Source organism: Somniosus microcephalus, chromosome 4 (assembly GCF_052327205.1).
Source record: "Somniosus microcephalus isolate GS21.2 chromosome 4, FLI_Smic_1.0, whole genome shotgun sequence".
Classification (NCBI taxonomy): Eukaryota; Metazoa; Chordata; class Chondrichthyes; order Squaliformes; family Somniosidae; genus Somniosus; species Somniosus microcephalus.
In genome coordinates this window covers 238846420-238871240 of record NC_140990.1, presented here as the reverse complement: position 1 = coordinate 238871240, position 24821 = coordinate 238846420, and the positions used below count along the sequence as shown (strand labels likewise).

The window sequence follows — 24821 nt, the reverse complement described above, 5'->3', positions numbered from 1 at the left end:
GGGTGGAGCCGCAAACGGGGCGCCAAGCTCGCCTGGGCGGCGGATTTAGCGCAGCGTTCGGAGCAGTTGCGACCGCCGGAAATTCAGCTTGAGCGCCCCAAGAGGGACACGGGGCGAGGCTCGAGGTGCTCTGCGTCCCTCTTAGGGTGCTGAAACTGAATATCGCAGCGCTACGTGCCGCAGCACCACACGCTGCGGCACGGCACGCTGCGGTACTACAGGCCTTCCTCCCATTCTTAAGGGGGAGGGGCCTGCACCAGCGCGATCGGAGCAGTGTGATTAGTTTGGGATTGATACAGGGCTATGGGGAGAGAGTGGGGCAGTGTGATTAGTTTGGGATTGATACAGGGCTATGGGGAGAGCGGGGCAGTGGGATTAGTTTGGGGATTGATACAGGGCCGGAGAAGTGCCGGGCTCTCGGAAAACAGCCGGCAATGCCGCGGGGGGCGATCAGGAGGCTGGGGACGGAGGTGTTGGCAGGCGGCCGCCGAAAAAACGGCCGCCCCGCACCTCCACCTTCATTTGCGCCACTGCCGCCACAGGTAGGCCCCATGAACCGGGCGCCATTTGCGAACGGCGCTACAGAGGTGGTCGCTGCCAAATATCGCGATCAGGGCGGTAGCAGGGCGCTGCGCACACCGATGACGTCATCGGTGGCAGCGCAGCGCAACAGGCTAACGCCGCCATTAGCGCCCCAGCTAAATATCACGGGAGGCGTGGCCAGTGGCGCTAAAGCCACTGAGTGCCCTCTTTAGGCGCTAACTGGTGGCGCAGCCCACCGAATTTCTAGGCCTATGTATATAGCACCTGGTATTGTATGACACAAAGATTTTAAAAATTTTAGTGTGGGCATAGTATGTGACTACCAGCACATGCAGGTCAATGCCTACTTCCTTGGAAACTGTCACAATGCCTTTAATTGAAGGCAATGATCCATCCTACCCCCATTTTAAGGGGAATGAAGAATGGAAGGATGGCATTAGAAAGATCAAAGTTGTCCTATGCACCCATGGCTCCATACGCCAACATAGACAGAAGTAAAGTGCAGTTGAAACAAAATACATGCTGCAACCAAAATTATTAGACCATTGGTATCTTGAAGCACCAGTTCACATGTATGGACTATTTGGGGAAAGCTACAGAACAACCCATCCCCAGGGTTTCCAGAATAATTATTGTCTGCTGCATTCTCCTTTCACTGTCCTGAAATGAAGCCTCTGCATGCATATTGATGTTTAGAGTGGCAAAGCCATGCCAAATTAAATGGGTGAAAATGCCAGTGAGCAATTAACAGTTGTACCAACAATGCAGCAAGGTCAGGATGGCATTTAAGGAGTGCCAATGCTATACCATTTTGTAAAGGCTCAAACCACATCTGCTAAGTAATTGTGCCCAAGCCTCTTGTCCTACATTTTCATGCTCATCTATTCAAGTGCCATTTATTGCCATCTTGTGCTGCTATATTGTAAGCAATGACAAATAAATACTCAGCACAATGCTCAAGTCAATTGCAGGGCATTTGCTTCTTTTATTATGTAGTGTGTGAATGTTGACAGATTGAGTTGGCATAATGCTGCCCCTTGATGCATGTATTTTGTTTCTGATGTGTGACACCTAACCTGCCACTCTTTCTAAGTAATCCCTTTGTGGAAGGAACAAGTGTGTTGGCTGGCTGCAGGGTTTACTGACAGCCTGCTGGGATTCTAGTTGCTCTAGCCCTCTCTGTGCTATGCAATGCCAGGGGTCTGCAGGTAGGCCATCCACGTCCGAGACTGTGATGGCTGACTGGTGTTGGCTGCTTTAACCTACCTCCTCTTATGCCTGGTGTATCAGGCACTTCTGGGAAAGTAGCCATCTGTTCTTTAAAGTGTGGTCTGTCTCTCCCCAAGTGCTTGCAGAATGGCTTTCATCCCCTGGCCAAACAAATTGGCTTTTTCAGTCAGTAATGCCCAAAACTACAGCAATGTGGTAAATGATCAATTAGCTTTTGCTTTAACAGTGCTATTTCAGGTTGCTTAAATAGCTCTTGATTGCAGCTCCCTATTGATTTACAGGATTTAGTTCTGTTCAGCTTTCATTGTCCAGCCTGCTGTGTAAGAGAGACTTCTTGCATCTTACTGCACAGACTAAAAATAGCAAAATTATGTGGAAATCGGCATGGAGAACTCTCCCAAAATCTTTTAGTAAACAAATCTTTTATTTGCAATGATCTAATACATTTCCTAAAGTTATTTATTCAGTGTTTTGAAGGAGCTGTGGCAAGCTATTTACTCAATTACTGCTCCAGTTTTAATCAGGGAAACAGAATTTATTAATTTCAGTATATTCTGATCGATAATTATGTTCTCCATGCATTGCAGAAGCAGGCCTGTTGTGGTTGTTGAAGCCTTCCTGCGACTGCCTCCTTCAATCAACCATACAAAAACAGAATGTTTTGAGAATGGGCAGCCTGTTGTGTGTATCAATGTTACTGTCTGCTTTGGTCACAAAGGAAAGAAGATTCCTGGTCACATAGGTAAGTACACTTGTACAAGTACATTGTGGTTGTTGAACTTTACACATGAATAACTCCAATTCATCAGATTTTATATTATGATCTTTTGGAATTGAACATCAATTTTACTGAGACACTGCTGCAGGAGACATATATGTGATAATATTAGATTATAGTTGGCAGCAGTTCTGGCGATTTACTCATGTTCTGCTGTTGGACATTACTGATATCTGGAAACTAATGTTTAACTTAAAAAGCAAAAGGACCTGATATCAGTTTAAGCAAAGAAATAAATGGGTTGCTATGAACCTTTGAGTAAATGGAGAGAGACACATTTGCTCTCTGATCCATCCTTTCTATTTGAAAGCAATAAATTGCTTTAAATTTCTCTTACTTCTATCATTCCTGAAATTATTCTGTAATGTTAAGACATTTCAGAAAGCTTCTTTGCTAATTTACAAATGTATAATTCTATAATCTCCATATCAGGTTCTTTATACGCTGTTCAGAAATACAAATGAATTGCTTGAAATAAAAACTTTATGCATTTAATTAGTGACTGTCTAGATTTTAAACAGTTTGAAGATGCTGTTTCACAATAAGTTATAGGCCCCTTGAGCCAAAATGGTGAAATATTTAAATCTTTTTGCTTATTATTTAGTTAAAATGTATGTTCTACGATATTTGCAGTCATAATTTTTTTTTAAGATTTGAAAAATTTGTAGAGTGGCCCAACAAAATGGTATAAAAATAATTGTATATATTAAATTACAACATTAAGGCCTAGAAATTGAGTTTGCGCTGCGCCGGGGCTTAACGCCGGAAATTTAGCGCCGGTGCAAAGTCGCGCTGTGCGCGCCAAAAATTCAGTAGCGCCGCGCCCAAACGGCTGCCGGCGCTACTGAAGGCTGTTTGCGCCTGAAAACTGGCGCTACGCGCCGCATTGCGGCGCTATTCCGGCGCTGCGGTGCCCGATGCGGTGCGGCAGGCTCGGGAAGTGCAGACCTCCTCCTTCAGTTAAGGAGGAGCTGCCTGCACCTGCCCGCTGGCCGGTTAAATCGCCACAAAAATGAGCCCGGCACCTCGGGGAAGTGCCGGGCTCGCAGCCGAGAAGCATCTGTTCCGCGGGGGGGGGGGTGGGGGAGTCCGGGGAGGGAGGTGCGGGCAGGCGGCCGGCGGGAAAGCGGCCGGCCGCCGCTCCACCTTTATGCGCCGGCGCAAAGTCGTGCAAGACTCTGTTGCCAGAGTCTTAGTTGCGGCTGCCACGGGCGAGGCGGCCGCAACTGAATTTCGGCGCTGGGGCCCGTCACCACGGCAACCGGGACGCTGCGCACACCGATGACGTCATCGGTGCCGGCGCAGCGCTACCGGTGTAACGCCGATGTTGGGCCCTAGTCAATTTCAAAACCGGCTGTAAGTCCAGCGCAATGCCCTCTAGCGCCGCAAAATGGGCGCTAAGCCCACTCAATTTCTAGGCCTAACAGTCTTCAAACACTAATCTGTTAAAGACTGAGTTATATCTTTCACAAATTAGATGATTACAAAGAATTATAATTTGCTAAACTTCAACTTTTTTTTAATGTTTCTTTTTTTACATTTTTGTTGCAAAAGAGCTATATTTTCCTCTTTGTTCATAAAAGGAAACTACCCATTTTTATTAATTATGACCCACTAACAAAATTGTGTGCCATAACAGATGAATCAGTACAATGCAATTTTGTTGATGCAAACAACAAAAAAGTCAACCAAAGACGACAGCCCAATAATGATTTTTCAGTATTTCTTGAGAATCTCACAGACTATTTAAATCGAATAAAGTGACATTGTTCAATACTGTATCTGTTTGTAGTTTGCAGAACTTGCGAGAACTGTCTGATTGGCAAGTTTAAAAAGCCCATTTTGACTATGTGGTCCTGCACAATGAAAAAGGCTTGAATTTTCCATAATTGTCAGCACTTTTCTGAAAGTAACAACTACTGACAAAATAATGCCCAGATCACTATTAATGAAGTCAGGGAACTTTTATATAATTTCCTTCTGTATCCAACTTCAAGTATGATATTAATCATGTGTGAATAACGCTCAGCTTATAATACAACTGGATATAAAGAACAAGTGTCTGAGAAATTACTTATTTAATTGAGAATTGGATATTTTATTGACCCGAGCAATGGCAGTGAGTGTACTGTACTGTGTTCTCCTCATTATTCGGGAAAATTATGGAATGTATATATGATGTTTCATCACGCGTATAATACTCTCTATACTATGTTGCATTTTGTTATTTAGCATCTGCGCCAAGAACACCTGGAAATGGTGATTAGGAAGGCCAGGTACTAAAATTGCAAGATGACTCAGTTAAATGAATTAAATGTATGGGTGGTCAGGTTGCACTAAGAGTGTGGTAGAAAACAATAGAAGTGAGATAATATTACACAAGCTGCACTCCGCTGTCCTGATTAAATTGCTCTGCCAAGCACACAGGTTTTTGATTGTACGATCAAACTCAAAATCTTGGGTTTGTATTGCATTAATGTGGCAGGAAAACCACCCTGTTATGGTTGTTGTATTGCTGATCTGTCCTTTTTAATCTCATTAACTGAAATTTCTAACATTCAAAATAAGGGTTGAAATAAAAAGTTAAAATTTAAAATTGAAAAATTCACAATCGCATGATTAAATTATCCATTGAATTGTATTTTGTGACTTTCAGTCCCTTCATTAAAGGTTTTACTTGATGGCCTCAGCCTCTCTCCAAAGCCTGGGTTTGGATTGGATATTTTTGCCTAAAGCTGTAACTCTGAGCTGAATTTGGATTTTGCCATCTGAGCATGTGCAGTGTGTCTAATTTCTCAGTGCATCAGTGCCATTCAGTCAGCTGCACTAATGGGATAGTTTTCTTTAGCTTCTAGAAGCTTCTAATCAAAGGTTTTACAAAATTATTTAAAGAAAAGCTAGAGGGCAAATTTCAGAATCTTTATTACAGTAAAATTTATAATTTTTATGATTACTCATCAGTTGTAGCTTCTGTTTGGTGTTCTATAAACTTTAGAAAGTGTATTAAGAGGGGGCACAGAGAGAAGCAAAAGATAAAGGAGGGGGATGAAAGAGAAATAATCTTAATTTAATTTGTAAGGAACCCAGAGAGACCCCAATTCCGAATGATTCGACGTTGACCCGTATTGGTGACTGCGATTTAACTTTATTCAGCACAAGCAAGACTTAATACATTAAGCTATTAGAGCAGTAGTTTACAGAGTGCAATTGAGACTTAATGTGCTACAATCAGCCTCCATGCACCTGGGCAAGGAAGGGAAAAATCCACCAGGATTCCCACTCCTGATCATGACCCCTACACAGGTTGGCAGCCATCAGGGGAAAATTGGATTGGATCCTGCTGTGATGACTTCTGCAGTGAATAGCCTGCTGACACCAATGAGGCCCAGGTGATGGATGCAAAATAGCTACTTGGGTGAGTTACCAAAGGTTGTACAGTGGCCCAGCATCAGCCTTCAGGAGGGTGAGGTAGGGCAAAGAAAAAAATCTAAGTGGTACAGTACTATGACTTCAATTTTAAAGAAAAATTGAATTTTTGAGGCCAACTAAATTTCTCCACCTGTGTTTCGTGGCAGTTATAAAAGGTCAAGTCTAATTGTTTACACCTGTGAGGCAAAGTCTAATTTCTAACGACTATGAGATGGGGCCGGGCTGGGGGGGCGGGAGAGCAAGACACAAATAGAGTGGAAACAGACAGACAGTTTCCTCCTTCATTCTAATGTGATTTATTTTTATGTTGAATTCTGAAAGCAAACAATACCTCTTTGAGGGAAACAGATAGGAAGGGCGAGTAGGAGGGGGAAGGAGGAGAGGAAATAATTAAGGCGGAGGAGGCCTCTGGTCTCTTACCACCTACTCTTGGGCAGCAAGTGAAAATGGGGAAGATGGATGGAAAATTAAAAATGGGGAGAGTCAGGGAAAATGGGGGAGGGGTGCATTCAGGGGTTGAATGGGTAACTCAAAGGATAAATGTAAGAGTATTCATGAGGAGGGGGTGGTAGGAAGGTGAATGGCTATTGGGAAGGTGAAGGGGTAGGAGACATGATGGAAGTGAGAATTGGGGGATGCATGAGTTATTGAGGAAGGAGATGTGAAGAAAGCTTCGGAGGACCACATTGTCCCCACAACCCTCACCCCAAATGCAGCTTCCAGGCATTGGTGGTTTCTTTCTCCACCATATCATATCATATCTATACTCCAAAGGAAATAAGAAAAAGACAAAGAAGCAGAAGAGGGCAGAGAGAGAAACAAAAATAATATTTATGGGGAGACTAGCAGAAGAGAATGAGAGAAGCAGAAGAAGGACAGAAGCAGCAACACAAAGGCATCAGAGACCGCTACGAAAGTGATCATATTCTTCGACTTACTGTGTGCATTGCCACAGGAGATTGTCTGGTATAGTAACAATCTAGTATATGTCACTACCTATCCAGAAACCTTATTTCCTATGTCACAATTTTAAGTCACACTTTTCATGTCATCATTTAATATTGAAAGCCAATATGTAAACGTTTATAATGTTTGCATTTTTAGATGCATTTTACATCTTACCATCATGGTTTGTTGAACGAACTTCAAAATGCTCTTGAAAAAAATATTCTTTTGCCGTTAATTTTCTCAATAACTGAAATTTCTAATGTGCAGAATACGGTTGAACGCTCATAAGTTCCTGTTACTCCATGAAGTGGTGCTGTGATCCGCTATTTCAATGTTAAGGCTGTCACGCTGTGCGACATGCAATAGCTGCTATTTTATAGTAATTGCACAATCTGGCCTACAAATTGCTCACAATGCTTTCTGAAAATGTTTTTCACTACCATATTTTCTCTCGGCAACTGACATTCCTAATGTCAAAAGTAAAGGTTCAGAAACTTTTAAGAAAATGCATATTTCACAATAACATGACTACATTTATCATTTGAACTGTCTTTTGTGTCATTTAATACCTTTCTTAAAGTTTTTACTTGAAGGCCTCAGCCTCTCCCAAAAAGACTGAACTTAGATATGATGGGGACGAAATTGGGCTCGGTCAGGCGCTACGAGTGCCCCTAGGGTTCCAAAATGGTGTCCGTGGCACGCACATACTTCTGACGTGAAGTGCGCCGGACGCCATCATGGTAAAGGGGCTAGTGTGCGCGCATTTAACATCCACTAGAAGTATGCAGAGCAGGCAGATCATGACGTCAATCAGCGTGTAACGCTGATTTGATGCAAGCACTGCCATTTGGAGCCCCACGCACCAGATGATGCCCACTCTTAATGCGTTAAGCGGCATGAAGGATCCTCTACCAGTGCTATTTAAAGGGATCATCAACTACTTACAGGTTAGTTGCTGGTTTATTTCTTCTGGCTGTCGCTACAATTCTACATGTTTTTGGTGCTTTCCATAGTTGTTTCAAGTTACAGAAGTGTACAGGGAGTCGTGTGGCATGTGCTGAAGTACTTTTTGCTGACTTCAAGGATTCTGCACAAACCAGCTGCTCCCAGACATGGTGGACTAGTAGGCCTTCTTTTTGCAGTGCACAGCTGCAGAAAGGAGGTCACTGAGGCTCTCTATGTAAAGAGAGATAACTTCATTTCATTTCCACTTGCCAGAGAGAAGCAGGCGGAGTGAGCACGAGGGTTTGCAAGGATTGCAGCCTTCCCCGTGGTGCAGGGTACCATTGACTGCACGCACATTGCTTTGCGTGTGCCTCATGTCAACTCTGCCATGCACCAGAACTGAAAGGGATTCCACTCCCTTAACGTCCAGCTGGTGTGTGACCATAGTCACTATCCAGTATCCTGGCTGCAGTCATCATGCGTTCATTCTGCGGCAGTCTGCACTGCCAGCTGTATTTCAGCCACCACGCCAAACCAAAGGGTTGCTTCTGGGCGACAAGGGCTATCCTTTGACGCCATGGCTAATCACTTCGGTTCGCAACCCACGCACATGTGCGCAGCATGCATACAATGAGAGCCATGCTACTAAAAGAAATCTGATAGAGCAGACCATTGACATGCTGAAGCAACGATTCCGCTGCCTAGACTGCTCTGGAGGAGCCCTGCAGTGCTCGGCTGAGCAGATCTCAAGATTTGTGGTGGTATGCTGCACAACCGTGCCATCAAGAGGGAACAACCCTTGCCACCACCTATTGGGCGAGGAGCAGGAGGACGAAGAAGAGGAGGCAGAAGAGGAGGAAGGGAGGCTGCAACCTAGACAGCCCCTTTCTGCCTGGGCAGTACGTGAAGAACTAGTTCAAGTATGATTCCAGTAACCTCAACCCAATTTTCCATTCACCTACTGTCCCATACTCCTTACCTTCCCTCCCTCACTGACCATCACATCGTCCTCTTGGCCACAATGCCAAAATAAAAGCCAACACAAAATACACATTCCAAACCAAATTTCTAAATGAATCAAAATCATGCGATTTTGCAGACAAACTTAAACTAATCACCCTTGTGCATTCCCTTTAGTGCCTGTCTTGCGTGTACCTTTGCCTGTCCTGCTCCTACGCAGAGCTATCCCAGTGACTGAAGCATGGCTGGTGGAAGGCTGCTGACTTTCAGTGGAGGAGTCTGCAGATGACCTTGGGGCGGGGTGGGGGCGACCTCGAGCAGCTCCAGGCCTAGAAGGCCCGGCTTCAGACTGCACCATCTCGGCATAAGTAGCAGCAATCTGGGCTGGCTTGCTGATAGGCAATGGCACGGGCACTGGTGGGATCATGAATGCTGTCATCCTGAGAGAGGACAGCAGGTTTATGCTCCATGGAGCCACTGCCACTTCCAACAACAGCTTAACAACATTGTGGGAGTACCTTCAACACACAGAGTGCAGCGGTGCAAGAAGGCAGCCCACGACCACCATCTCAGTGCAACTAGGGATAGGCAATAAATGCTGGCCTTGCCAGTGACGCCTACATCCCAAGATCCCAACACCTCCAACTGGTATTGCAAAATTGTTAATGCACACTTTTTTTCTAAAATTAGCAGAGTAAAATGTAGAGCTCTGTCATATTATTTGGGAAAAGAAACCCAACAGTTCAGTTCACTTGCATTAACATTGTTACATTGTTATATTGATGATCATGCTGTTGTAGATGTTTAAGAGAGGGGGAGAAAGAGAGAAATTGGTGTCATTTGGAGATAGACTATTTTAAAATAAAACATAATTACATTTTATTTGGTTAGTTTGATCTTAACTGTTTCAGCCACATACATGAAAAGATGATAGATAAGATAAGAGAACTAATTAAAGTTGAGGAAACCAGCGTACACTGGGGAAACTAGCTTTCAGTACATTCATATCCTGTTTTCAGTTGGTTTGGGCTTTATTATTGCCCAAACACGATAAAATGAATCTTAAACAACATTTAATATTTTAAAAACATTTATCTTCAAAACTATAATGAGTATTTTTATTTTTTCAGGATTTTATTTGAGTATCTGTGAAAGGAAAAAAATACAAATAGTGTAATTGGCCCAAAAAGATTGTTGTTGTTGTGTTAAAATAGCCCAGTAGGGGATCCCTGCATTTATCACACTGGACTGAACGACTTTATAAGAGGACTTTAGGGACTGAATCCAAATAGTTTGTTATAGTATAAAACGTTCTACACATTCTGGTAAATAGAATAAAGTAAGTTGAAACAGCTAACCAAGCACACTTCCTGTTTATGTCAAGAGGGAGTAAGAGAACTTTTTATGCTGTTGGGTAAATTTTGTAGTAAATCTGTATTACCAGCATGGAACTTTGTCCATTAGCCGAGCATATTGGAAATTCTGGAATGGAGGTGAGTGGTTTACATAGGATTTTCCATCCCTAATGGATGATAAATATTGTGCCGGCCACTGAGCTCCATGCTTGAATTCCCGATATGCATCCCTGGTGAAGGAAGGCTTGTGTGGGAGTAAAGTAACCCCTCTTATGCTTTTGCTGCAGTTGTTCCCATAAAATTGACAATAGGGTACACTAGTATGTAGCATACAATACATTTACTGCATGTATTTTTCACATTGATATAGTTTTGCTGCATTAAAAACACATGTTCAATGCTACACCTGCTTTCTTTCCAGAAAAGTTGCTATGTATAGTTGATGTGAAGCAAAGTTTGCAGCGACATCTGCAGCATATGCAAACACTTTGATATAGTTTTCAGAGTCTACTTGTCTTCTTTTACAGCACACAGTTCACTTCGTGTGACAAAGCAGCTTCTTGGCAACTTTTTTTTTATAGAATAGCAAAAATATGTTAAAATTAAACTATTAAGGGTACCTAATTCAACTGGTGGGAAGCCTTAGTGATGAGGTGACTTTTGTTATGATGGAGACCATGAGAGATAAATAAAATACTGAGGAATAATATTTTATTATTGCAAGTGGTTTGTTTCTAGGAATCAAAGGTCTGAATCCACAAAATTCAACAGAACAAGATGCATAGAGTGTGTACAAATACCTGGGAGACTGCAGCTGAAGAGTCCAAGTTCCAGCTCCTTAATGAAGTGCCATCTTGTGGAAGTTGTTGTAACTCTGTTCTGAATGTACCTATTTGAATGCACAGGTCCTGTTTCTTTTCATGGTTATGAACTTGGTGCAGAGCAAAAGACCAGACTGCATGTTTAAAAAAACATTTCTATCTCTTGTCTTTCAGTCTTACTCTACAACATAAGTACCGATGTCAACAGAAGGGACGGTTTTCCTTCCAGATTTAACTTAATATCTGACAGCAACTTGAATAGCAGTTCAGGACAGATTGCGATCCATCAAAATATTATTAAGTGTAACACTCATCAAGCATTCATGAAGGTAAGCTGAATCATTTCTACTGTAACTTTTCCAGTTGTTATCTATCTATATCTATGTTATATATAATAAAGCGGTTGGCCTGTCCGTCTGTCCGCTATACACTCAAAAGTTATAGAGCGTACCTACAGATATGTTATATCAAAAGAAAGGTTATGATAAGGGGAGTGTCATAGGCATATTTACTTTTTGGTCAGACAAACATTGTTCCGACAGTATACAAAAAACGTTCAAAAATCCGCTCATTAGCGGTTGACCAATCCTACCGCCCATTAGCGTTGAGTGACGTGATGGTTGACCAATCGTACAGGGGATAGCGTTGACTGACGTGATCGTTGACCAATCCTACAGTTCAGTGACCTGATGGTTGACCAATCGGTGCGTCACAGGGGGCGTTTCATTCCGTGTGTGGGCGGGCCTAATCCTGCACCTCCCGAAACTTCGCCGCCATTTTTTAAATCCCGACAGCGACAGCACCAGCACAACATACCCCCACATTGCAGCTCCGGCACAGTATCCTGCTCCCGGCCCGCCGGAGCGGCAGGTGAGTTGGGGTCACTCAGGCCGGGCCTGACAACCGCTCGGCCCGAGACACCGAGCGGGTGGGGGAGCGGCAGTGGCTGGCCGTTTACCGCGCGGCCCGCAGCCGGCTGCACCGGGAGCTCAACTGGGGTCACTGTCGGCCCGAGAGCCGGGCTGGGCCTGAAGCGCTAGGCCGCGCATGGCCACCGCGGCCGGGCTCCATTTTCCAAGCCCTTCCCCGGGTGCCAAAAGAGGGGGAGGGAGGGAGAGGAGAGGGGGAGAGGGAGAGAGAGGGAGGGAGAGAGAGAGGGGACAGAGAGGGGGGGGGACAGAGAGAGGGGCAGGGAGAGAGAGGGGCAGGGAGAGAGAGAGGGGCAGGGAGAGAGGGTCAGGGAGAGAAAGAGTGACACAGAGCGGGGGAGCAGCAGCGCCCGGCCGTAAACCGCGCGGCCCAAAAAGCCCTGGCAACGCCGGGCCCCCCCAGCTAGTTATACATAAACTAAGCAAATAAAACTATACCTAATTGAAATTGAGATTTTTTTCAAGTTTTTCTTCTCCATATTTTATATAGCTTTGAAATTCTCCTGTGGCATTGCACATGAGAAGACAAAATAAACTGGTCTTCAGGTGAAGCAGGGTCAGAGGGCGGGGAAAATTGTGCCTGACCATAGAGCCGCAATTCATTGCCCACTTTAAAGTTATGAATTCATCCTTATTTTTAGAAGATAATTAGATTTGATATCACTTTTTATTCGTTCATGGGATTTGGACAACGCTGGCAAGGCCAGCATTTATTGACCATCCCTAATTGCCCTTCAGAAGGTGGTGGTGAACCACCTTCTTGAGCCGCTGTAGTCCGTGTGGTGAAGTTACTCCCACAATGCTGTTGGGGAGGGAGTTCCATGATTTTGACCCAGCGAAGATGCTGCCCTTGTCCTTCTAGGTGGTAGAGGTCGCAGATTTGGGAGGTGCTGTTGAAGAAGCTTTGGCGAGTTGCTGCACTGCATCTTGTAGATGGTACACACTGCAGCCACGGTGCGCCAGTGGTGGAGGGAGTGAATGTATAAGGTGGTGCTGGGGTGCCAATCAAGAGGGCTGCTTTGTCCTGGATGGTGTCGAGCTTCTTAAGTTGTTGGAGCTGCACTCATCCAGGCAAGTGGAGAGTATTCCATCACACTCCTGACTTGTGCCTTGTAGATGGTGGAAAGACTTTGGTGAGTCAGGAGGTGAGACAGTCGCCTCAGAATACCTAGTCTCTGACCTGTTCTTTTAGCCACAGTATTTATGTGGCTAGTCCAGTTAAGTTTCTGGTCAATGGTGACCCCCAGGATATTGATGGTGGGAGATTTGCCGATGATAATGCTGTTGAATGTCAAGGCAGTGGTTAGACTCTCTCTTGTTGGAGATAGTCATTGCCTGGCAGTTGTGTGGTGTGAATGTTACCTGCCACTTATCAGCCCAAGCCTGAATGTTGTCCAGGTCTTGTTGCATGTGGGAATGGACTGCTTCATTATCTGAGGAATTGCGAATGGAATTGAACACTGTGCAGTCATCAGTGAACATCCCCACTTCTAACCTTATGATGGAGGGAAGGTAATTGATGAAGCAGCTGAAGATGGTTGGGCCTAGGACACTGCCCTGAGGAACTCCTGCAGTGATGTCCTGGAGCTGAGATGATTGGCCTCCAAAACCACAACCATCTTCCTTTGTGCTAGGTATGACTCCAGCCAGTGGAGAGTTTTCCCCCTGATTCTCAGTGACTTCAATCTTATATGGGCTCCTTGATGCCACACTCAGTCAAAAGCTGCCATGATGTTAAGGGCAGTCACTCTCACCTCACCTCTGGAATTCAGCTCCTTTGTCCATGTTTGGACCAAGGCTGTAGTGAGATCTGGAGCCAAGTGGTCCTGGCGGAACCCAAACTGAGCATCGTGAGCTGGTTATTGGTGAGTAAGTGCTGCTTGATAGCACTGTCGATGACCCCTTCCATCACTTTACTGATGATTGAGAGTAGACTGATGGGGCGGTAATTGGCCGGATTGGATTTGTCTTGCTTTTTGTGGACAGGACATACCTGGGCAGTTTTCTACATTGTCAGGTAGATACCAGTGTTGTGGCTGTACTGGAACAGCTTGGCTAGAGGCGGGGCTAGTTCTGGAGCACAAGTCTTCAGCACGACAGCCGGGATGTTGTTGGGGCCCATAGCCTTTGCTGTATCCCGTGCGCTCAGCTGTTTCTTGATATCACGTGGAGTGAAACAAATTGGCTGAAGGCTGGCTTCTGTGACGGTGGGGACTTCAGGAGGAGGCCAAGATGATTCATTCACTCGGCACTTCTAACTGAAGATCACTGCAAATGCTTCAACCTTGTTTTTTGCACTCACGTGCTGGGCTCCACCATCATTGAGGATAGGGATGTTCATGGAGCCTCCGCATCCCGTTAGTTGTTTAATGGTCCACCACCATTCACGACTGGATGTGACAGGACTGCAGAGCTTTGATCTGATCTGTTGATTGTGGGATCGCTTAGCCCTGTCTACAGCATGCTGCTTCTGCTGTTTAGCATGCATGTAGTCCTGTGTTGCAGCTTCCCCAGGTTGGCACCTCATAAGAACATAAGAACATAAGAAATAGGAGCAGGAGTAGGCCAATCGGCCCCTCGAGCCTGCTCCACCATTCAATAAGATCATGGTTGATCTGATCCTAACCGCCAATCTACTATCACAGAACCATCTCCTGAATCTAACAGAATTAGACACACGAAATAGGAGCAGGATCAGGCTACACGGCCCCTGGGCCCGCTTCGCTACCCATAGGGCCATGTCCGATCCGAACCTAGACTCATGTCCAAATTCCTGCCCGCTCCCCGTAACCCTTAATTCCCTTTACTTCTAGGAAACTGTCTATTTCTGTTTTAAATTTATGTAATGATGTAGCTTCTACAGCTTTTTGGGGCAGCATATTCCATGGACCTACCACCCTCTGAGTGAAGTAGTTCCTCCTCATCTCAGTTTTGAAAGAGCAGCCCCTTATTCTAAGACTATGCCCCCTAGTTCTAGTTTCACCCATCATCGGGAACATCCTCCCTGCATCCACCCGATCCAACCCCTTCACAATCTTATGTTTCAATAAGATCGCCTCTCATTCTTCTGAACTCCAATGAGTAGAGTCCCAATCTACTCAACCTCTCCTCATATGTCCATCCCCTCATCCCCGGGATTAACCGAGTGAACCTTCTTTGTACTGACTCGAGAGCAAGTATGCCTTTTCTTAAGTATGGACACCAAAACTGTATGCAGTATTCCAGGTGCGGTCTCACCAATACCTTGTACAACTGAAGCAATACCTCCCTATTTTTATATTCTATCCCCCTAGCAATGAAAGCCAACATTCCATTGGCCTTCTTAATCACTTGCTGCACCTGCATACTAACCTTTTGAGTTTCGTGCACCAGGACCCCCAGATCCCTTTGCACTTCAGGACTTTCCAGTTTCTTGCCATTAAGATAATAACTTGCTCTACGATTTTTCCTGCCAAAGTGCATAACCTCACACTTTCCAGTATTGTATTCCATCTGCCAAATCTCTGCCCACTTACTTAGCCTGTCTATGTCCCCTTGCAGGTGTTTTATGTCCTCCTCACTCACTACTTTCCCTCCCATCTTAGTATCATCTGCAAACTTTGATATGTTACACTCGGTCCCCTCCTCCAAATCGTTAATATAGATTGTAAAGAGTTGGGGACCCAGCACTGACCCCTGCGGAACACCACTAGTTACTGATTGCCAGTCTGAGAATGAACCATTTATCCCAACTCTCTGCCTTCTGTTAGATAGCCAATCCTCTATCCATGCCAGAATATTACCCCCAATCCCGTGATTTTTTATCTTAAGCAATAATCTTTTGTGTGGCACCTTGTCAAATGCCTTTTGGAAGTCTAAATACACTACGTCCACTGGTTCCCCTTTATCCACCCTATATGTTACTTCCTCAAAGAACTCCAGCAAATTTGTCAAACATGACTTCCCCTTCATAAAACCATGCTGACTTTGTCCTATTAGATTATGATTATCCAAATGTCCTGTTACTGTCTCCTTAATAATGGACTCCAAAATTTTACCTACCACAGATGTTAGGCTAACTGGTCTATAGTTTCCAGCCTTCTGTCTACTGCCCTTTTTAAATAAGAGTGTTACATTAGCAGTTTTCCAGTCTGCCGGGACCTTTGCCGAGTCCAGGGAGTTTTGGAAAATTATTACCAATGCATCCACAATCCCTACTGCCACTTCCCTCAAGACCCTAGGATATAAGCCATCAGGTCCAGGTGATTTATCCGCCTTGAGTCCCATTATTTTACCGAGTACCACTTCCTTAGTGATTTTGATTGTGTTTAGCTCCTCCCCCACTATAGCCCCCTGTTTGTCCAGTGTTGGGATATTCTTAGTGTCCTCTACTGTAAAGACTGATACAAAATATTCATTCAGTGTTTTTGCCATCTCCATATTTCCCACCATTAATTTCCCGGTCTCATCCTCTAAGGGACCAACATTTACTTTAGCCACCCTTTTTCTTTTTATATAACTATAAAAACTCTTACTATCTGTTTTTATATTTTTTGCTAATTTACTTTCATAATCTATCTTCCCTTTCTTAATCAATCTTTTTGTTATTTTTTGCTGTCTTTTAAAGTTTTCCCAATCCTCTATCCTCCCACTAGATTTGGCTACCTTATATGCCCTTGTTTTTAGTCGAATACTATCCTTAATTTCTTTACTTAGCCACGGATGGCTGTCTTTTCTTTTACACCCTTTTCTTCTCAGTGGAATATATGTCTTTGGAAGTTGTAAAATAACTCCTTAAATGTACACCACTGATCATGTATCGTCTTACCCTTTAATCTATTTTCCCAACCCACTCTACTCAATTCCGCTCTCATACCTTCATAGTCTCCTTTATTCAAGCTTAGCACGCTTGTTTGAGATCCAACCTTCTCACCCTCTAATTGAATATGGAATTCAACCATGTTATGGTCACTCATTCCAAGGGGATCCTTTACTAGGACATTTTTAATTAATCCTGTCTCGTTACACAGGACCAGATCTAAGGTTGCTTGCCCCCTGGTCGGTTCAGTCACATACTGCTCAAGAAACCCATCCGTAATACACTCAATGAACTCATCCTCAAGGCAGCCCTGCCCAATTTGATTTTTCCAATTAATATGATAGTTAAAATCCCCCATAATTATAGATGTTCCCTTATTACAAGCCTCAACTATTTCCTGATTGATACTCCGTCCAACAGAGTTGCAACTGTTCGGAGGCCTATAGACTATGCCCACTAGTGTTTTTCCCCCTTATTATTCCTTACCTCCACCCAAACTGTTTCATTATCCTGATCTTTTGATCCAATATCATTTCTCTGTATTACAGTGATTCCTTCCTTTATTAACATAGCCACCCCACCTCCCCTTCCTTGCTGATTGTTAAATAACCTGGTATGCATAATTCCCAGGCATTGTCACCCTGCAGCCATGTTTCTGTAATGGCCACAAGATCATACCCATATGTAGTTATTTGTGCCATTAACTCGTCTATTTTGTTACGAATGCTACGTGCATTCAGATAGAGAACTTTCAAATATGTTTTGTGACACTTAGTTCCTGCTTTTGCCCTTTTTATTACTTTACCTTTCACTCCATACCTTCTGCCCCTTCCTGAAACGCTCTGGTTTTTAATTTCCCCACTGCTACCTAAGTCTATGACCTTCTCTGTTGTCATTTTTATTATTTGCACTCTAGGAACCGCCCCCCCACTAGTTAGTTTAAAGCCCTCTCTACAGCCCTAGTTATATGATCCACCAGGACTCTAGTCCCAGCACTGGCCAAGTGAAGCCCGTCCCAATGGAACAGTTCCCTCCTGCCCCAGTACTGGTGCCAGTGTCCCAGGAAGCAAAACCCATTTCTCCCACACCAGTCTTTGAGCCACGCATTTAACTCTCTAATTTTATTTATCCTAGCCAAATTCGCTCGTGGCTCAGGTAATAATCCAGAGATTATTACCCTTGAGGTTCTGTTTTTTAATTTGACCCCTAGCTGCTCATACTCCTTTAACAGAACCGGCTTCCTAGTCCTATCTACGTCGTTTGTACCAACATGGACCACGACAACTGGATCCACCCCCTCCCACTGCAAGTTTCTTTCCAGCCCAGAGGAGATGTCCTTAACCCTGGCACCGGGTAGGCAACACAGCCTTCGGGACTCTCGCTCTCGGCTGCAGAGAACTCTACCTATCCCCCTAATAATACTATCCCCTACCACTACAACATTTCTATTTACTCCCCCCTCTTGAATGGCCCCCCGTTCCATGGTGCTGTGGCCAGGTTGCTCATCCTCCCTGCAGTCCCTGCTCCCGTCCCCACAGGGAGTAAGAACCTCGAACCTGTTGGACAAGAGCAAGGGCTGCGGCTCCTCCAGCTCTACCTCCTGGATCCCCGTACCTGCCTCACACGTCGTCACACCGTCCTGTCCCTGACCATGGGCTACATCTGAATGAATTAACTTCATAGGTGTGACCACCTCCTGATACACAGAGTCCAGGTACTTCTCCCCCTCCCTGATGTGTCGCAGTGTCTGAAGCTCAGACTCCAGCTCATCAACACAGAGCTGGAGTTCCTGTTGCAGCAGACACTTGTCACAGACGTAATCACCGTGAGCCTCAATGGGGTTCACCGGCTCCCACATCTCGCAACAGTAACACATCACCTGCTCCATTCTATGTAATTAATTACATTTTTTATTGTTAGTTATGGACACCCTCTGCCCGATTTTAGATGCTAGTATCCCCTTTAATTAATTGGATTTAAATTAAATCAATCCCTCTAGTTGCACCAGTTAAATGGTTTACCAACAGTCACTCTGCACCAGAAAGGCCTTATTAACTACAACCCACAGAGTTAAAGTTTGAAAAGAGCACCTAACACCCCACTTACCCTAACTCACACTTACCCAAACTCACAGCACTCTTTGACTCACACTAGGACTGGTCTTTTTATACTGTTTGTTTGTTTACAGCCAAATGAGTCACCCCTGCTGATTGGTTAGAAAACTGGTTTCCACTGCCTGCTGTGCCAATTTACTCCTACTGCAGTGTAACCTTGTTTTACTCTTCTTAAACCAACAGAATCCCAAATATTTAACTTTTCCCCTTTACTTAAACTGCTTAAGTAATCTTATCAAGAATGATTTAAAGAGAAATAACAATTAAAGAACTCTCACACTTACCCAAACTCACAGCACTCTTTGATGACTCGCACTCAGTGCTTGCTCGCACTAGGACTGTTTTTAGGTACACCTGGTGCTGCTCCTGGCATGCTCCTCTGCACTCCCTTTTGAACCAGGGTTGATTCCCTGGTTGGATGGTAATGGTAGAGTGAGGGATATGCTGGGCCATGAGGTTACAGATTGTGGTGGAATACAATTCTGCTACTGCTGATGGCCCACAGCACCTCATGGATGCCCAGTTTTATGCTGCTAGATCTGTTCTGAATCTATCCCATTTAGCACTGTGGTAGTGCCACACAACACAATGAAGGGCTCCTCAGTGTGAAGACAGGACTTTGTCTCTACAAGGACGGTGCAGTGGTCACTGCTACCAATACTGTCATGGACAGATGCATTTGTTGCAGGTAGATTGGTGAGGATGAGGTCAAGTAGGTTTTTCCCTCGTGTTGGTTCTCTCACCACCTGCCGCAAGCCCAGTCTGTCAGCTATGTCCTTAGTACTCGGTCAGTAGTGGTGCTACCAAGCCACTCTTGGTGATGGTCCTCACCCAGAGTACATTCCGTGCCTTTGCTACCTTTAGTGCTTCTTCCAAGTGGTTTTCAACATGGAGGAGTACTGATTCTTCAGCTGAGAGAGGGCGGTAGGTGGTAATCAGCAAGAGCTTTCCTTGCCCATGCTTGACCTGAAGCCATGAGATGTCATGGGGTCCGGAGTTAATGTTGCGAACTCACAGGCCCATTCCCTCCCGACTCTATACCACTGTGCCGCCACCTCTGGTGGGTCTGTCCTGCCGGTGGGACAGGACAGGCCCAGGGATGGTGATGGACGAGTCTGGGACATTGGCTGAAAGGTATGATTCTGTGAGTATGACTGTCAGGCTGTTGCTTGACTAGTCTGTGGGACAGCTCTCCCAGTTTTGGCACAAGTCCCCAGATGTTAATGAGGAGGACTTTGCGGGGTCAATTGGGATGGGTGTGCCTTTGTCGTGTCTGCAGCTGGTGCCTAGGTTGATGTCGGGTGATCCGCCTGGTTTTATTCTTATTATTGTTTATCGTAGAAGTTTGGTACAACTGAGTGGTTTGCTAGGCCATTTCAGAGGGCAGTTAAGAGTCAACCATATTGCTGTGGGTCTGAAGTCACATATAGGGCAGACCATGTAAGGACTTCCTTCTCTAAAGGACAAATTGGAGATAAATATCTGTTTTTCAGGAAAATCTTTCAGTTATCTGAAGCTGAATAATTATGGGGAATGTCGCTTACTTGAAGTGATTTTTAAAAAAAGTTTAGGAATCTATTAAACTAAAAGGTATCCGCATGGAGACCATGATGGGTAAATGAGTGATCAGGAGTTTAGTGAAGAGGGTATTGCGAGAATAGGAGGTAGGTCTTATGGAAGAGATGTGTTTGAAGAAGGTAGAGAGAGATTGGGGAAAAAAACTATAGAATGACCGGATCAACAGCAACAATAGCTTGCATTGATATAGTGCCTTTAACGTAGAAATCATTGTAAGCTGCTTCACAGAGGCATGAGAAAAACAGCCAAAGGAGGAGTTTTTGGAGGGATGAGCAAAAGCTTTGTCAAAGAAGTTGGTTTTAAGGAGGGTGTTAAAGGAGGAGAGAGAGGTGGAGAGTTGGAGAGGTTTAGGGAGGGAATTCCATAGAGTGGGACCTAGTTGGCTGAAGGTGTGGTTGCAATGGTAGGATAGAGAGAGGGGGGAATGCACAAGAGGCTGGAGTCAGGAACATAGAGTTTAGCGGGGTTCATAGGGATGGAGGAGGTTACAGATAGAGAGGGGTATGGATGGATTTGAACATGAGGATGAGAATTTTAAATTTGAGGCTTTGGGAGATCAGGAGTCAACGCAGGTCAGAAAGGATGGGAATAATAGATAAACAGGACTAGGTGATAGGATACACGCAGCAAAGCTTTGAATGAGTTGAAGTTTATGGGGGATGGGAGGCCGACGAGGAGAACATTGGAATAATCAAGTCTGGAGGTATCAAAGACACGAATGAGAGTTTCAGCACCACATGACTGAGGTTCGGGAGCAGAGATAGAGTTTGTCAGAAACTTTAGACAATCATACTTTCAGTCATTCTCCATCTCACAAACCTTTTCCTCACATCTCCTCTGCTCTATAGACATGAATAACTGCATTGATATGTCTCGCCACCTGCACTGACATGGCTTGGCATGCTCACTGCACAATTGGTTGGTTAAGAGGGTTCCCCTCAGCATCCAAGATTGTCACCTTCTACGAACACTTCTATCAGTGGCTACAGTCATCTTCAGCCTGCTCTGAGGTACACCAGTAGAGAGATCCAAAAATGCAGTGTCCCCCTTTAAGAATAGAAGCCCTTTAGAAGCTGCTGTACTTGGGATTCCCTGCCCACTAACTGGCCATTCACTCCCTACGCCAATAGAAAATGTGCAGGGAGCATATTGTAATTATTCAAATTACAAAATCCCCTGTAATCTGGTGGGATCGGGAGACTGTCCAAACAGCACACAGTCCTGTTGAGAGTGCAGACACATTTTTCCTACAATTAGGAAATGCATCCTATGATTAGTACTCCTGCTTAGGACTCTTAATATCTCAGGCCTGGATCTGATTCCATAACTTAGAGGGGTAATTTTGCGAGTTTGCAGTCTCAATGGGGAGCTGTGCCTACCGCAGCGTGTATTGGAAATTCAAGGCATGCACTATTCACAATCTTCTGTCCATTAATTTTAATGGACAGAAAACCTTGGGCAGCACATGCCTAAATTTCCAATATATGCTGCCAACAGGCTAGGCTGTCCGCCAAGAGCACAAACTCAGAAAATTACCGCTCTAGGTCTCCAAGGACAATATTCCTACTTACATGCCCCTCTATCTCATGGATAAGTTCTATGTTGAATAATGCCAAACTGAGCGGTTTTAGTAATTAAAAGAAATACAAGAAAAGTAGCTTGTAATATTAACTACTACAAATGCAATTAAAGACACTTGGATAAATCAACAGCTTGATATTGTGTTGTGCTGTTTTCCAAGAAACAAGAGATTGAGAAATCTCTAGATATTTTTAAGGTGTTTGTCACATGGCTCTTTAAATGTCTGCCATGCACACTTTCAGGATCAAAGAAAATGAAACAGGTATCCGTGTCATTAGTGTAAAATGGAAGGAATCTACATGTTGCTACCTAAAGTGCAGTGTAATACTGATGAAGCTGTTGAGAGTAAATGTTTGATTATCTCAAATAAAATGCTTACTAGAATGCACTTAAGTTACATCAATTCAGGGAACAGAATAATTAATTGGTAATTAGATACATTTATTTAATGTGCTGCAGATGTATAAGAGACCTTGTGGAAAATTAATACATATTAAATGACATTCAATTTAGGTCAAAGCAAGCAAGCATGTATGTGTGTATGTATGAATGGAAACAGTGGGCAAGTGGAAGGACAATCATTGTCTGTCTATCACATGCACCTGGGGAATAATTTAATCAAGTCCAGTATTGTAATAGTCACTGCTTCAAGCTGTTTACGTTGCTTACACAAAGCACTTGGGATATTTTACACAGTAGGTGGTTAGGAACCAGCTAAATTCCTTTTGTTTGGTTTAACTACCTAAAGCACTCTTAGTGAGATTCAGTTCCACAGGTGCCAGCTGCATTCATGTACCTTGCCCAAGTGGTCATGTGTGAGTCTGAACAGTCAATGTTGGCTGGCTAGTCAGCTGTGGAGAGCATCATGTCAATCCCGATCCTGTACTTGTCTGACATGCGCTTTCCAGCAAGACTCACTGGACAGCAATTAAGAGCAGAGACCACAGCTCATTTTCTCTCCCTAACCTAGGGCACTGAGGCCAATTGGAGTGCCCCAACCGCCGCCTCAGCTGAGACCAAACAACTTGGCACTGACCAGGAGCTGAATCAGAAACCTGGCAGTACAAATTAAAAGTAAAACAGCAACTTCTAGAAATCTGAAAGAAAAGTATGAAATTCTGGAAATATAGAGCAGGTCAGTCAGCATGTGTAAAGAAAAAAGTCTGGTCATGATGTTTCGGCCGTGTTCCTGTGCTTCCATGTTCCCTTTGAACTTGGCTGCCTACTGGGAGCGCTGAATTTATTGTTCGTCTTTTCTATCTGTGCATGCTGGACAAGGGAAAGATATGCACGTCCTACATTAATTACGCTAGATTTTCCAATTCCACAGTGGGAGGTGGGGAGTGAGGTGGGGAGTGAGGTGGGGAGTGAGGTGGGGAGTGAGGTGGGGAGTGAGGTGGGGAGTGAGGTGGGAGTGAGGTGGGAGTGAGGTGGGGTGGGGAGCGGGGTGGGAGTGAGGTGGGGAGCGAGGTGGGAGTGGGGTGGGGAGCGGGGTGGGAGTGGGGGGGTGGGGTGGGAGTGGGGTGGGGAGCGGGGTGGGAGTGAGGTGGGGAGCGAGGTGGGGAGCGGGATGGGGGTGGGGTGGGAGTGGGGTGGGGAGCGAGGTGGGGATCGGGGTGGGGATCGGGGTGGGGATCGGGGTGGGGAGCGGGGTGGGGAGCGGGGTGGGGAGTGAGGTGGTGGGGGTGGGGAGCGGGGTGGGGAGTGGGGGGGGTGGGGGGGGTGGGAGTGGGGAGCGAGGTGGGAGTGGGGTGGGAGTGGGGGGAGCGGGGTGGGAGTGGGGAGAGCGGAGTGGGAGTGGGGGGAGCGGAGTGGGAGTGGGGGGAGTGGAGTGGGAGTGAGGGGAGCGGAGTGGAGTGGGAGTGGGGGGAGCGGAGTGAGGTGGGAAGCGGGGTGGGAGTGGGGTGGGAAGCGGGGTGGGAGTGTGGGAGGGTGGGGGTGGGGAGAGTGGGGTGGAGGTGAGAGTGGGGGGGTGGGGGAAGCGGAGTGTGGTGGGAGCGGGGTAGGAGTGGGGTGAGCGGGGTAGGAGTGGGGTGGGGGTGGGGAGAGCGGGGTGGGAGTGGGGTGGGGAGCAGGGTTGGAGTGGGGGGGTGGGGGGTGGCATTGTGTGGGCGAAACCTGGAAGTCAATTCAGCGGGTTGGAATCTGCAATCACAACTGAATCGAAGCAATAAATTTTGAATTCTGGGTTTCACGTCGCCAAGCTGCGCAGTGGGTGCAATGCGTGTCCACGTGACGCAGGTGAAGCAATCTTTGGTGAGGCCCTCAGGGTCTCCAAAGCCCGGAGGTCATGGGCCAAAAGCATCTCGGCAGTCAGGACAGGGATCTGAACAGCCTGCCTCTACCTCTTCTGAAGCCACATGGGATGCGCCACGTAGAAATGGTAGGAAGCGCAAGATAAAGTAATTATAATTCACCAAGGTTATGCATATCGGTGTTTGACAAAATGTTAGTTAACTTTCCTTTTTTTTTATAACTCCACATAAAGTTTATTAATTAGCACCACTTCCATGTCTTGCTCATTATAGCATCCTGAGTGCCAACACAGCCTTTCAATTGTTTCATGATGAATGTCAATACAGGATGGGACCTATTGGGCGGATGTGTAATGGGTGTATATGTGGTTGAAGTACTGTTTAGTGCTAAGGGTGGGGGTGGGGGGGTTCATGCCAGTGGTGGAAGCAGGCAGGAGGGTTTCATTTGTTATGTTTTCCTGTGTGAGTGAACACTAGCTGAACCTTTGCGCTATTAGGGCACACAGGCATCCTGGGCAGCAATGTACGCGGCTGGTCTGGAGATGCCCCATCTTCAT

General features: G+C 45.3%; 1 protein-coding gene across 1 annotated transcript in view; it reads left to right on the top strand.

Moving 5' to 3' along the window:
* The window catches only part of itga4 (integrin alpha 4), a 198921-nt gene that overhangs the window by 91212 nt on the left and 82888 nt on the right, over positions 1-24821 (top strand). Inside the window, exons 14-15 of the mRNA XM_085985973.1 lie at positions 2361-2515; positions 11184-11338. Coding sequence (XP_085842099.1) covers positions 2361-2515; positions 11184-11338 — 310 coding nt within the window. The remainder of the gene's footprint in view (positions 1-2360; positions 2516-11183; positions 11339-24821) is intronic.